Raw genomic sequence first — 15,932 nt, forward strand, 5'->3', positions numbered from 1 at the left:
AGTCAGCGAATCCAGTCAAAATTAAGGCACAACATTTGACTAGTTTTTCCAAAAATGTATCGTGCTCTTTTGCCAGAAGAAGTAATAAAATTTGTAATACTTAGTTTTAAAATAGCAAGTGGGACTTGAATCTAGTGTGTATTTAGTACTATAAAAAAATTAATGTGTTAAAATGGCCATATGCTCAGACAAGAATCTGACGTGGAATGCTTGAGACATCAGATTATGTCTGTTAACTTGGTTTTATCTCCAAGACAACTCTATGTTTGCACTTTAGTACTATATAGTATTAACTGAAATTTAATTTATACTCTTAGACTGAAGACCGAAGATGGTTCAAAGGACTTACTTAATCACAGACGCGGAATCATTATTCAAATTCTATGGGGTTTAAATATTAAGATTTTATCATTAGTTTTTTTATCTTTTAAAAGTTTTGGGTTAATGTCTATACCATCATTGCAATTTTAGTAAATTTTGCATATAAATTTACACTTTACATTGAAATACTGACTTCAGATAAACTAGATACCATAACATTGGATTCGCCCTGGCTTATTAAATTTAGTTTAGTAATAACAGTGTATGTGAATTCTTAGTGAAATCATTTGTTGTGTTGATATAAGGATAAGTTTCTCTCTCAGTGATTCGACTGCGTATTTTGTTAAAGTTTCACATGCTCTCTTTAGACATTTTGACTGTGTTATTATCAAAGAATTCACATGATCTCAATTTTATTTTTACACGAACTCACACACACATGTATGCACGTGTGCATATGACCAATTTGGGAGCTTACAACAGATATACACACATGTATGAACGTGCGCACACACTTCAATCTTTAATCTCGGCTTGTTTAAATATACTGTTAAGTTGAGTGTGCTCTCTGTTACTTATTCCAATGTTCACTTGTTGCTAATTATTCTCGTCCCTCTATTTCAAATTTTGGAGAAAAAAATCACTTCATTTATAAAATGGAATTATTATTTTAACAAAAGGTATGAACCAACAAAAAGGTTTTAGGTTTTTCTCCACCAATCTTTTAGGCCACACACCTATTTTCTCTCCATTCCATTTTAGTAGAGAATACTTTGTGCAAGAGAATTCACTAGTTAAAAAAAAAAAAAAAAAAAAAAAAAAAGGAAAGAAGGGTTATGATCATTTTGTAATATCAATGAAATGAAAAAAACTTAAAAGGAAGAAGAAGACACATGAAAGATATATAGGGAATGATGCAAAGTAGCAGGCACATGAGCGGAACAATTAGAATGCTCACATGAAATACTGATAATATTTAGTGCAGGTAGCGAGCAGTGTACTTGACTAACGTGAGCAACAGTGGTGCTGCTTATGCTTATGTGGTGGCCTCTGCTTATTAGCTTGAAGATTCAGTTTCTTGGTCTTAGTCAAAGATTAAACTCTCACACCAACACTGTCCCAAAATCATGTGCTCTTCCTCTTGGATCACTCGTCAACATTAAGACTAAACCTTGAGCACAAATTAAAAAAAAGAAATTAAATTTTATGTACCGGTTTTGTAAAATATGTTTTAAAGAATTAGGTCAGTAGTTGTTAGGTTATTATAGGTAAATTTCTACGATGATATGATGGTAACCTGGTATAACAATTGTCACGCCTCAGTCTCATACAAGTTCGGGCTGGCTGTATGAATTCTTATTAACCATGGTTCTCTATTTAAATTCATCTTAGGTCATGCGTGTAGCACATCCCAACAATATTTTGTATCAGGAGGATGCTTAGTGAAATTGATTGATTTTACATTAGTTGTCAGCCTATTGTATCTCTTCTTCTTTATCTGAACTTGGAATCGACAATATCAACAAGCTCTCAGCCTCTCACAAGTTTAAAATGCAACCTGGTGAAAAATAGTACATAATTGAGATGATGCCACATATAAACTATATTGATAGTATGAATACTCAAAAATTAAGATATCTTTTTTAAGTGTAAGGGTCTAAGATTAAAGAAGAAGAAAAATTAAAGAGAAGTGTTTAACTAAAGAGGGTGTGATTTACACAAGTAGAAGTAGCAGGTGCAAGTAGCCAAAACGCATTGAAGATGAAATAAAGGGCAGGGGGCAGAGGGGCATTCATTAGAAAGGTGCCAATACCCTGTGTCCAATCCAGCTCATATATGGGCTATAATATTTATCATTTGACATGTTTTTATTATACTTGGATCCCATACATTTCAGCCATTCTTTCAATTAAGCCCTTTCTCAATCTACCATGTTAATTAAATGTATTTTGTTTTACAGTACTACGTCAATCGTTTGATATGTGGGGTTGGGAGCAGGTCAAATCAAAAGATCATTGACCTTTGTCGTTAATCATTCTAGTCTAGCAATTATAAAGAGAAAAACTTGTATTCTAGTCCTTTTTTTTGTTTTAATCGTCTGAAAAGTCTTTTTAGGGTTTAGATCCTTACGCCTATGTTTAAATCATTCTAGCAATTACGAACAGAAAAATCGACTATCATTCACAAAATATTTTTAAAAAATTCAAAACAAAAATTAATTTCGTTTAAAAGGCGAGAGGGTCGATACAAATGAAAATTGATGTTAAGTTGTCGACATGACATTGAGCTAAAAAGAGTTACGTATGAAAAGTTTGTTAAGTAGTGGATCGAAAAAGGTCAAATTTGCTCTTGTTTGAATTGAAAAAAGTTATATTATCATATTGGAATAAATAATCTAAACTGCCTTGCTTAAGAATCTTTAATGACCCGTTGCCAAAACTCTTCTTATGCTTGGGAAAAAAAAAAAAAGACGAATTCAATTTCTTATTGACATATAATAAATTTATAGAATTGACAAAAAGATGTGGTTATCCGCTATTCAATAATTGGTTCATAATCTTTTATACACCATTAAAATGAGAGAGTAATATTATTAAAATAATGAAAAGAAATTGGAGGATTACCTGTCGCCACGTGGAGGGAAAAAGTGGGATCCAAAAACATAATGCAAAATGTGATCTTAGAAGATCTGTGTTGATGTAACAAGTTGTCGTTTAGTGGGAGTACTCCGTACGGACACAGCTCTGGGCTTTTTTTTTTTTTTTATATATATATATATATATTTTTTTTTTTTTTTTTTTTTTAATTAGTGCAATTATCATCACAGCCCAGCTCTGGGCTTTTCATTCCATTAATAAGGGCAAATAGGTAGACTTATTTTTTGCAATCACTCAAAGCCCACCCCACGTTTTTTGTCAACCCTACCTTTTTCTTTACTTTTTATTTTTGTTAAGGAAATAATGCTTTTCTTTTTTGAATAATGCCTTGATATTTTTATCTTCTTATCCACAATTAACAATCTAACATATTCGATCATTACAAAAATTGATAAATTCTTATTTTTCCTATGATGTTATTGACAAAACACTTTCTACGTTGTTTTTTCTTAAAAGAAAAAGAGTGGAGTTCGAAGTACAAACTGTTACAACATGTAATTTTAAATGTGAATTGAGGTGATCATTTCGTATTTTTCCTGATCAAAATTTACATGGTAAGAAATTGGATAAAACATAATAATCACAAATTTTTTAACTTATTCTATCACTACAAAATTTAAAAAATTCTTATTTTCCTATACTGTTATCGACAAATTATTTTCTTCGTTTTTTTTTTTTTTTGTTTTGTTTTTAAAGAGAGGAGTTCGAAGTACGACTGCTACAACACGTAATTTTTAGTGTCAATTTAGGTAATTATTTCTTATTTTTCCTAATGTAAACTTTACATAGTAAGAAATTGGATTAAACATAAAATATAATAATCACAATTTTTAACTAAACTTTTTTAAAAAGTTATAGTTCAGAGAAGGAACAGTCTGAGAGCCCAACAGTAAGTGTCACATCAAATGGGCCAGATGAGGCACTACTTTTTTAACACTTTTTTTATTGTGAGATTATTTACTATTATAAATTGGAGATAATCTCAGGCTCTTTGCAATCTTATAAACGTGCTATCTGATATTCTTTTTCTTTAATTTTTTTTGGGAAAATTTCATAAATGACTACATTTAAGGGTTAAAAAATTTTTTTTGGTGCTACTTTTTTGTTTCTTTGGATTGACTAAAATAATTTTTTCGCCATATTCCGATTGCTTATTTTATTTGGAATACAACGCAATACATACACACCAATAATTACACAAAAACATCGTATTTTTTTGAAACGGAGGTTAATCATTTTAAGAAAAACAAATTGTAAATATACGACAAATAAAAAAAATGAATACAATGAATTGTATGCTAAAAAAAAAGAATACCTAAAAAGAAACTTGATTTTTTTTTTTTTCCGCAAATTGACCTTCATGAAGATTTATGGGGTGCTTTTTTCTTTAATTTTCAACGACGATGTAAATTGACTTTTTGACTTTTTCCAGATCATCACGATTTCCATTTTCGAAATTTCGCTAACAACCCTTATAGTATCGGTAATGCTCGGTTGGGAAATTTAGTAATTTGTTTATGAATTATCAACTACAAGAAGAGTAATAACTTCCTCAATTTGAATTTATGTGTCTTTGATGTTATTTGAAAAAAAAAATTAAGTTAGGAGAAGGACGAGAGGCCAATCGGTGAAATCTATTTCGACGTATCTGTTGATCCGGCCACGGATCATTAAGTCTTGGGAAAAGGTCGCGGCGAGCATGGGTGGGGAGAGAGGGGAGAGAGAGATGGGAGGATTTGGTTGGAAGTGAATAATGTGATGATGGGGTATTTTATTTTATATATATATATATATCTATAAGTTGTATTTATCATATAATTATTAGTATGGAATGTATTTATTTTAAACTATAACTACTAAATATAAATATGTACTAATGTTAGTTATCTTATGTAGTTATCCCATTTTTTTGTGTGGATTGTCCACCATATTGAGGTTAATCATTTTAAGAACAAATTGAAAAAAAAGACAAAAGAGAATGCTTTTTTTTTTTTGACCTTCCGCGTTTAAATTGACCTTCATTTCAATATCAGGAAAGACCACCCCATCCCAGTTAGGATTCGAAGGCCAATGAGGACGCAAATTGCCCAAGAGAATGGACTTGGATGTGAAGCCCACTTGTTCGTATGTAAAGGCTGGCCCAGCTCCAAGTCCAATAGTCCACCACTTCTAATCAAGCCCAATTTTATCTATTGTTCAGTTCCGGACTTCCAGGCTCCAGCACAAGTCTTGTCATTTCTGATTTCTCAATGTATGTATATGTATGTAATATGTATATGCATATATGTGTGTATCCATTTCACAAATTGAAGGAGTAGAGAATATACACAATAGAATTGGAGCCCTGAAGGCCGTTTATGTTTTTAAAACTCATGACACTACAGTTCGAACTGTAACTAACAACGACAATGGTTGGAAGCATTACAACAAACCGAAACCATCAAATTAGCAAAATTAACAATTCATATGATTATAATTTATATACAGGCTTGCAGTCTTTAAATCAGTTCAAAATTATATGTATTCTGCTTGAAATAGAAGCATATTATCTAATTACAGCACCATATAATATACATCAAGCTAATCAACTCACCCTTTTACTAAAATAATATCAATAAGTAGTTATCAACAATATCAGTGGATTAGACAAATCAAATGCCATACTTCTTTCATTTCTTTTTTGTTCCGAATATTTCCACAAATTTCTCATTCTTAACATCAGTGTGTCATACTGAAGGAAAGTACTTGGAGAGGCCATAAGGGAGAGAGTAAAACTCTTCACTTCGGGGATCTCGGTGAAAGTACTTGAACTTAGCCCACCAATGCCTTCCACTGTCTATCCTGGTTAAGGGATGCCCGCGCGCGAGAGTGTTGTCTAAGAAGTAAGCTATAATTCCTGCCACTGTGGCAGGGGACGTGAAGATCACTTGCATAATCAGGTCAATCTGCACATAAAATAAAGGGTAGATAAGTTATTATTCAATCCTGTGATGCAAGAAATGTCGTCGTATCGAATGGAAATGCTGTTAAAGGGGAGTAAATTATGACTTTTGGTTTATGTACTAACCGTGGCTGAGCCAGATTGAACAGGACTGCGACCAGTGGTTATGACAGAACCATTGAAGTATTGTGGCACGGAAAGGCCCATGTAGATTGAGAAACCTAATATAAACTTAGTCCTATGGCTGTTCAGGTTGCAGAATTGTAGTAAATCAAAACCAGCAGCAGCTGCCTCATCGAATAAACACCAACATAAGTGAAATAGTTTTTTTTACAGTAAAGGAAACTGGACTCAAAACTATTGGCAGATTGAAAGAAGAAATTGCATGTTCTTAACATAAGAGAAATCACTTACACATGAGGCCAAACAGGACGCAATATAAAGCTCCAATTATAGGCAGAGGTATTGAAGCAAGAATAGCTCCGACTTTTCCTGTTTGTGATCAAAGAGAGGGAAGCCATCAGTCTCAAAATTCATAAACAGACTGCAATGACTTGGCAGAAGAAATAGAATCATTAGTTTCAAAACAATAAACAGACAAGCAACTACCAAGATCAGCTCTGTAATACTATGAGTCTCACCTAACACAGAAAAGAAAAGCATAAATACTGCAGAGATTTGAATTACTCTTCTGCTTCCAACTCGTGTCAATGCTAAAAGACCTACATTTTCACTTCATAGTTCAAATGAGAAAAGCATTAGCAACGCATGGTCAGTGAAGGGGTACCTGCAGATGGCTTGGAGATATCTAGAGATGACATCATTACTGGAAAATGTAAACTATCGTAATACACTTCACAACTTAGCCTTGTTTTTTTCCCTAACCTTGCTCATGTCCTTGATTTTGAATTTAGTATGAAGTACAGAACAGAATAAACATCCTAAGGCGGATAGATGTATTACACTGATACAGTAGATCCGCAAGGAGTCCCCCATAGGCCATTGAGCAACATACCTATTCCCTGGACAACAACAAAAACAAAATTGAGTTCCACAGAGAATTATGGATCAAAAGAAAGAATCCGTTGTTAGTGAGAATGTCAATAAGGTAAATTTACTTACCAGCCATCCAGCACCACGGCTCAGAATGGAAGCTGGGCAAAATGTTGCACTTCCATATCTCGCAGCTGCAATAAATCCTCCAGTAGACTGTCAAAACAGATTGGGAAAATGTTCATCAGAAGGATAATATCAACATGAATGATTAAGTTCAACCTAAAAAGTACACAATGTTAGTCGCTTAAAGCTTCAGTAATTATGGATTAGCATCTCACAGCTTACAGTATAGTCATAAAACAGTCTTGGAATTAAGATATTAAATTTTCAAGATAGGTTTTACTAAATATTAGACTAAACATTGGCATCAAGATATAAACCTCAACGTGAGAAACGAAAACTGCAGCCGTCATCAGAAAGACTTGTCCAACATCAACATTGGGAGTACCCCATTGCAATGGGTAAGGAAATCTTATCCTGCATTTCCAAAAATGAGTTCCTGAGAACAGAAGCAGAAAAAAGGAACCCACCTAACATTGGAAATTGTAAGACCACATATTCTTTAACATCCAGACTTTGTCACTTTATTTACGTCTACAGTCGGTTTACCTTTTTTGTAATAGTTAAAGGCCAAAAGAGTGTTGAAACATGTATCATTTAAAGGAACAATACAAATGTCAAACTCAATTGAAGCAGATATTCCAAAAGAAAATACAATCACTAAACAATTCGGTTGAAGTACAAAACTATCCATGTTTTAACAAGTTTAATGAATGAATAATTAAGAGAAGGGACTATATAGAAGTGCAGATGTTAGTGTAAACACACCATGAAGATCCACCAACGAGCCCAGAGCGATCAACTCGGCAACTGAACTGAGTCTGTAGGGGTTTGTTCTTGTATGCACCTGCTACTGTGAGAAGGGCTGCAAATGCCCACACTGTTCCAACGGATAACAGGACAGCGAATCGCTCAAATATGGGTAGCTTTAATTTCCACATATGGGGAATGAACTGCACAGACATTAATTAATACATATTAAGGGACCAAAAACAAAACAAAAAAACTAATATCACCACAAATGATCTCCGCATCCATTCCTCTACTGCTTAATCTTTATGTAGTGGAACTAAGTAAAGAATCACAAGCAATCCTACTAGCACTTCTATTTGCTTTTCTTTATCCATTCAGCATTTGATTCTCCAAATCATGATGCAACTTTTCCCATTAAAAGATAGTAGTGAACCCGAATGAATACAATAAAGTAAAAGACATTTATATCAGGTCTCAGTGATTACAAACATTAATAGAACAATAGGTGCATATAATACATGCATCTCAAGACTGAGTTAGATAACTATTAATAAGGCTTACTTGTGACAACAATATAAGTAGCATTAACTCTTGAAGTCCAATCTCAACACATTCTCCCAGCTGCCATCAGTCAACGGAAATAAATTAAAACACAGTAAACCCATTTAAGAAAGGAAACAAAAATGATACTGATTAATGGAACTAAAGATATGAATAGGCCAACTTTAGGCTTCTGTATCTGGATAATTCGGAGAAGTGATAAGCTGGATTTACGGAAGCGGATGCAGGATTTGATGCTTATGGGTTCCAACCCATTTCAAATTAAAAAATATAAAGAGACAAAATAAAAACTACAGGTGACCAAGGATTCGAACCCTTTGACCAAAAGAAACAAAGCTTTAAGAGATCCTTCTTTGCCACTAGACCAATAACACACTTTATTAACAAATTCCCAAATCGTGTTTCTTAGATATGTACGGAACTTTTGAATACAAACATAGGATCTGCACAGATACATGGGGGTTCCGAGAACCCCCATGTGATATGCTACATCCGTCCCTACCAAAGTGAATTACTTTAAGTACTGTAAAGTGATGAATTCAAATTTTTCAGTGTTAGGATGAATGTTTTCTCAAATGCTATAGAAGCTGCATCAGACAATTCTCATAGTAGCTGCCTATATAGAAGATACTCCTTCAGTTTCATTTATATAGCTATGTTTGATTGGACACGGAGTTAAAGAAAGAAAAAAGTACCAAAAGTATCCTTATGGTTTTAAGCATGTTTTAACATTTCTATGACTATAAAAGCATGTTATTAAGTGTGAAATGGAGAGTTTAAACATAAATAATTTCCAAATTTAAAAAATGTCATTTTTGTCTGAAACAAACTGAAAAAGGAAAGAGTCGTGTAAAATGCAACCGAGTAAGTATTAAGCATTAGCCAAACTTCTTACAAGTGGAAAACCGTGCTCATATAGCCCAATGCCAACAAGCAACACCAGTGGAGCCTTAGAAAGCGGAGACAGGAACCTACATTATCAAACAACTCGAATCAAACATTCTCTTCTACATGAACGTGGTAACTACTAATATAATGCTGAAAATAATACAATTCTTCGAAATGGCCACGACCTTGTAACAATTCTCCAAATTCCAAGAAAGCCAAGTAATATCGGAAGAACGGATGCGATCATCAGAGCCCCCTGCATGCTTCTCATCGATTGTTTAAACCTCTAAAGAAAATGATCAAAAGTTAAAAAAGAATCACTAATGCTGTCATAATCAGAAGATTTTATTTTTGAAGGCTAGAATAATGCACAAAACAGAAAAATGGAGCAAGAAATTCAATAGTTCCAACCTCACGAGGAACAAGGTATGTATTGTATCTATTGGATAATGCGATAAAAACAGCTGGAACTATGAATCTGAATGATCCACCTATCACCACTGGAAGCCGAGTTCCAAACCAAGATTGTAAAAGCGTATTCACTCCAGAAACAAAGAGCAAAGTTTGTATCACTTGAGCTTTCTCCACCTGGAAGACATAAATGTTGTAAGTATACTAAAGCCCCACATAATTGGTTCCATGGTCAGGACATTGGACTCTGAATCCAGTTCAAATCTCGCTGGAACCTTAAAAGCCTGGGGAATGTCCAGGACTTGCTTCTTCTTTTTTTGTTATATGCTCAATTCTCAAGCCAATATTGTACACAAAAACCATAAAAATAAATTCTACTGACATATAAATCTCTAACTGAAATTGATAAAGAAGATAAAAATAGAGAAGTACTTACGTTGCCACCACCCATTTGAGGGACAATGATGGTAGGGATGATGACGCTAGTGCCAAGCATTACTAAGTAGTGTTGAAAACCCAGTATAACGGCCTCAGCTGCATAATTTAAAGTAGGAAATCAGAATTTAGCTTCCATTTTCAGGTCCCTCCAAGTAGACAATATATACATTTTATGAAGACCATTTGTTAATTATGCAATATAAACTTCAGCATCAAACAGAGTAGGAACTATCAAACTTGGTGAAGTAGTATTGAAAATTATAAAAAAAAATCCCAACTTAACAAATTACAAATTTAACAATCATTTCTAAGTTTTAGAACCAAGGACATCTTGAGCACCAAGTCAGAAAGGATCTAATGATTTGTGAGTTCATTTCTCAATAGATCATTCAACTTGTTATTTTTCTACAAAACTTACTAAACTAACTTTTGTCATTTTAATTTCATCCAATTTATGTTTTTTTTTTCAAGAAAATATTCACTAAATATGTGTGTAAATTAAGATATACTTACCCCAAGAAGGATTGCTATTAATACAGTAATCGACTCCGGGAAGTTGGTCTTTCACCGGGTGAGGCACGAATTCATCTTTCGCCGGTCCTGTCATCTCTTTTGTACCACTTTTATATGTCTCAGTAAACTCTTAATCTCTTTTTTTCATACATATATATAGATATCCAATATGCAAAAGAGTAAAGCAATGTATTTTACTGATACTAGTACTAAATTATTGACGTTAGGAGAAACCGTAACACTTGAGGTAAGAGAGCAGAAGAGGGTTTAATTTGCATGGGAAGACTAGCTTTTTTACAAGTTAGAAAAAAAACCACGTTAAGTAATGAACGGGGAAGAATTTAAAAAGGGGGAAAAGACGAGATTAAAAAAGATAGATATGGTTGGTTAGTGATCGTTGAGACTAAAGAGCCAACTACTATCTTTTAGAAATTGATGTATGACCTCATCTGTTTTTCCTATGAAAAGTGAGCTAGCTACTCCAAGAAATTTTGTGTAAGGGTTAGAGGGTAAGCCTAACTAACACTCCACGTCCACAAATGGATTTAATATATATATATATACACACACACAACAACAACAACAACAACAACAACCACCCAGTGAAATCCTACAACGTGAGACCTTACTCTATCAAGAGAAAGCCAGACGAAAGAACCCTACTCCTATATATATATATATATATATATATATATATATATATATATATATATATATATATATATATAAATATATATATACTGGAAGGCGAAAATAAAATAGAGTTCAGGCAATATTTTTAAAATAGTTTTACGTGTTATAGCATATAACTTATCTTATTTTTAAGATTTTAAATTTTATATTTCAAGAAGAGTTAACTATAAATATCGTTTTAATGACCTAATGGTGTGATGATACTATTTACACTTAGACAATATAGCATTTATAGTTTATGTGTTCCTACAACCACCTCAAGTAAATATACAATACACAAATACTCAGGGGCGGAGCCAGGTGGCTAAGGGGTTCATCCGAACCTCTTTTGGCGGAAATTACCCGGTTTATACAAGCTTAAAATTATTTTCTATGCATATATAGTAGATGTTAAACCCCATTTGGCTTCTTCGTATGTCTACTTCTTCATATTTTGAACCCCCTTAGTGAAAATCCTGACTCCGCCACTGAAAATACATAGTTTGAGCATAAGTTACTGGTTTCATGTGAACCCGTCAGAGAGACTCTTTTGCTTCAGGACCCAAAAATTTCAGGCCCCACATTTTTTAATGAGTAATGGATTTATGATTTTATTTTCGCTTTCACAATATATTAATTTATAGGAAAAGGTAAAAAACAATATTAAAAAAAAAGTTGATTATTTTTTATATAGTAAAAATATTTTAGAATTTTGAACTAAACTAAGAACATAGTTTATACAACAACATCCAATGAATTATGTTGCAAACACATAACTAACATCTTATTAGCGTGATTTAATCCTTCTAATATAAATAATAACCTGTAGATATAAGGTCAGATTAGCCCCTTAAACTCTAACAAATATACACTAAGGTCATATATAAGATAAATAAACATAAATTTGGTGAGAAATATTAATTGATACTGATAATGTGATCATAAAAATGATATTAGTAACTTTCTATTACTGACTAAAAGAACTTATGACAAACACCTTATCATTATTTTCGTTTTATCTGAATTTGAAACCAACTATACTTTAATTATTCCTAAGTGAAGTTAATTGAATGGAGTAATAATGTAAAAAGTGATCTTAAATGTTAGAACCATGGAAGAGATGGATCCTAAAATCTTGTGGTCTTCCGTTTGAATAGGGAACTTTATATTTTTTAATTAAATGAAAAATAATTAGTTTTGCTTGTAGTTCGCTAAAAAAAATGAACGTGTTTAAATCTTTCATTTTATTAAGGAATTGATTTTCTAAAAAAAAAAAAAATAGTAATGAACTAATACTAGGAGTAATATGTTTTTAGACGGGAAAAAAAGAATCTATTAATAATTTTCTCTATCTATTTGACAAAATCATATTGATAATTTTCTCTATCTATTTGACAAATTAACCATACGAGAGAAACATGAAAACATAAATTTTTCAATGGGATTGGTTGAATTATTCTAGATAATCAAGCAAATAGTTCTGCATTCTATCCCTTTCAAGTCTCAAATAAAAGAAAATCATTCAATTTGAAACTATCTTATTATTCGAAGAACACATATACAATTAATTAATTATGAGTTATTACAATCAACCTCCTCCGGTTGGTGTACCTCCCCCTCAAGGTAACAATTTCTTTATTGTTTTTCATGAGTTCTTTATGATATTCCAGCTAGGAATTAGATCTAATGGAATATGACGTTGAAGTGATTTGATGATTGAATTTGATTCTAATTGGATTGGAAAATAACTAATTAGGATATCCACCAAAGGAAGCATATGGGTACCCTCCTCAGGGATATGCTCCACAAGGTTACCCTCCTCAAGGATATCCTCAGCAAGGCTACCCTCCTCCGCCGTACGGCGCCCCTCAGTACGCTGCTCCACCGCCTCAAAAGAACTCATCTGCCACCAGCGGCGTCATGACTGGCTGGTATGCGCAACCCCCACCCCGGCCCTACCCCTCACCCCTCATGTCTAAAGATTAATTCATGTGTTGTGCATGCATGCATGCATAATGCAATTCCTCTTGCTTGCATGAACAAGATTCGTATGAGAAATAAATTTTGATCTATATAATTTTCTGAAAAGGATATTCAGATTTTGAGGTTTCTCTAGACATTGAGGTTGACATGAAATCAAGGCAGAAGCCACATGTATTTAAGGCCCCTTGGAAAAATTATAATCTTATAATAAAAGTAGGACACAAAAAGTACTATAAGTTCCCATGGTGGTTTTATTCTGAAAGATTTTTGTCTTTTCAGGTGACTTCTTTTGTATTAATTGTATTTCTCCAGATGATATCTACAGTTTACTTATGCTGATGCAAACATAGAACACAGTTGTTTAAAAATAGCAATATCTGACAGTAATTTTATGAGCTAATAGGAGTAGATTAATTATTGAGTCCTAAACAAAAATGTTGGTATGTGTATATTTTGAAAGGACTATGTTCTAATTAAAGCTCTGGGATGAAAACAATTCTTATTTTTGCCGCTTCTTTTTTTGTTCCCTGTATGATTGTGCACTGAGTTTCTTGAGCAACTATGACATAACAAATAAAATAGAGTTTTCCCTTTCCTTATGTGATATAGATGGTCGGTACCGAAGGCATGATATTTACCAAGGAGTTCAATTTCTAATATATATATATTAGAAAAAAAAAAGATTAATCCTATATATACAATATAATTTTCCAATGTTTGTACCTATAAGTCTATAACCAGCTCCGTTAGTGGTCATTTAGTCTTGCAATAGGTTAATTGTAATGTTAATATGACTTGTATAGTCTGCACATTCCCCTCGTAGAGTAACTCTCTTATATTTTGATATGACAGAGAAAATTAAATTAATCTTTTGCTCTGTTAATGTTTTTGCAGTCTGGCTGCGGTTTGCTGTTGCTGCCTTTTAGATGCATGCTTTTGATAATAAGCTGAAATCGTTCGGAAGGAAAATGACATCCACTAATGATCTTCTGCAAATCACAGGATCTATCTTTTTCCTTTTTGTCATGTCTTGCCCCTTTATAAGCATTGAACCTCCATTTGGGAATACAAGACTTTTATATGGCTTATTAATTCAAGGCATTCAAGTATATCTATTCACTAAATTGAAGGTTATGTACATGTTGAGACATCTTATTATCGTCGTGGATAATCCAGTTGACATATGTTCCATATATTGATGGTACAAAATGATGACAATTCGTTATGGAGTAACACCCTTTGATCAAACTATGTTGGTTTAAAAAAAAAAAAAATTGTCAACGAGGCAAGGACTTGATTGATAACATTTTATCGTGTAGTGATTTTTTTTTAAAAAAAAATTGTCAACGAGGCAAGGACTTGATTGATAACATTTTATCGTGTAGTCATTTTTTTTTCCTTTTGCAATATTACGATAATTATATCTCCTTCATATCTAGTAAAATAACGTCTTCAGAAAATATGACCCTCTTATATTAAAGTTTGCCATAACTAGAGCTACCGAATTTATGGGGCTGAACTCATTTAATTAAAGAGATAGAGTAAGAACGGAAGTGAAGCATATTGCATAAGGAAGCTAACAAAGTAGAATTAGGATTTAACTAAGCATGGAAGTTTTATGGACCCTTTCGAGAGATTAAAGTTGTATCAAGTTACCTTCTTAGGTAAATGATCATGATCATTCATATAGTCAAAGTCATAATTTGAACATGCCAACAAATTCATAGTTCATTTTAATTACTGAGTTTATAATTAAACGTTTATACTATTTAATAAATTTTTAATGTATACATCTTTACTACCAAAAGAAGAAAAGAAATTCACTAATATAAGCAAGTCCAAAGCCAAAATACCAAATAAGACTAGAAAGGAAAAATACAAAAAAATTTGCACGTCTCGATATAACATCGAATAAGTTGGGAAAATTCGATGCAACATTTGGAAATTGCTAAAAAAGAAATTGAGTTGAAAAAAGAAAGAAGTGTGTAAGTGTGTAAGTGTAACATAGAAAAGAAGGGTTAGAAATTGGTCCCTTTTTTATTTGTAAATTTCAATTTTGATTCTTATATTGTTCGACTTAATATATTTAATCTTCAATTTGTTGAAACATGCATTCCTGATCCTTTGCATAATTTTATCATAATTATTACATGTTTCGCTATTTAATTACACATGTGTTATATTAAGTTTGTAATATTCTTTATGTTTGAAGGTAATACAGTTCTAAAAACAAATCAAATATAGTAACATGAAAAATAAAAAAAATAGTAACACAATTCTTATCCTATTTACCTCCCAAGGTAGGGGTACCGTCTAGGTACACTTCACCCTACCTAGACCCCACAAACTCTTTATCCCTCAAGGTAGGGTTAAGGTCTGCGTATACTCTATCTTTCTCATACTCACTTTGTGGAATTTCATTGGATATTTTGTTGTTGTAACATAATTCCTACATGAAATGACTAAAAATACATAGCTCAATTAATTAAAGGTTAAATATGCTATCCGATATCAGAAGTAGGGTGCTCATATGTCGGTATGGGTCGGTTTTTGGTTAAATTAAAACTAAACCAACTTAGTCGGTTTTTTAATTATTAAAAACAAACCAAACTAAATGTAGTACATATCCATCAGTTTGGTTATTGACGGTTTGGTGCGGTTTTTCGATTTTTAAGAAA

At 32.7% G+C, this 15,932-nt stretch overlaps 2 protein-coding genes across 2 annotated transcripts; one reads left to right on the forward strand and one right to left on the reverse strand.

The window, feature by feature from the left end:
- Positions 1-5,475: 5,475 nt before the first annotated feature.
- Positions 5,476-10,912, reverse strand: LOC132064800 (nucleobase-ascorbate transporter 4). The gene is made up of 14 exons (XM_059457907.1): positions 10,600-10,912; positions 10,085-10,182; positions 9,649-9,825; positions 9,423-9,523; positions 9,245-9,320; positions 8,350-8,409; positions 7,804-7,988; positions 7,356-7,452; positions 7,042-7,128; positions 6,883-6,941; positions 6,561-6,652; positions 6,334-6,411; positions 6,046-6,206; positions 5,476-5,923 (listed from the first exon to the last, which is right to left on the reverse strand). The coding sequence occupies exons 1-14, from the start codon at positions 10,691-10,693 to the stop codon at positions 5,705-5,707; spliced, it is 1,584 nt and encodes a 527-aa protein (XP_059313890.1). The 5' UTR covers positions 10,694-10,912; the 3' UTR covers positions 5,476-5,704.
- Positions 10,913-12,561: 1,649 nt separating this feature from the next.
- On the forward strand, positions 12,562-14,427 carry LOC132062808 (cysteine-rich and transmembrane domain-containing protein WIH2-like). Its single transcript, XM_059455299.1, has 4 exons — positions 12,562-12,744; positions 12,815-12,894; positions 13,028-13,202; positions 14,149-14,427. The coding sequence occupies exons 2-4, from the start codon at positions 12,846-12,848 to the stop codon at positions 14,192-14,194; spliced, it is 270 nt and encodes an 89-aa protein (XP_059311282.1). The 5' UTR covers positions 12,562-12,744; positions 12,815-12,845; the 3' UTR covers positions 14,195-14,427.
- The last annotated feature ends 1,505 nt before the right edge of the window (positions 14,428-15,932 follow it).

Source organism: Lycium ferocissimum, chromosome 7 (genome assembly GCF_029784015.1).
Source record: "Lycium ferocissimum isolate CSIRO_LF1 chromosome 7, AGI_CSIRO_Lferr_CH_V1, whole genome shotgun sequence".
NCBI classification, from domain to species: Eukaryota; Viridiplantae; Streptophyta; class Magnoliopsida; order Solanales; family Solanaceae; genus Lycium; species Lycium ferocissimum.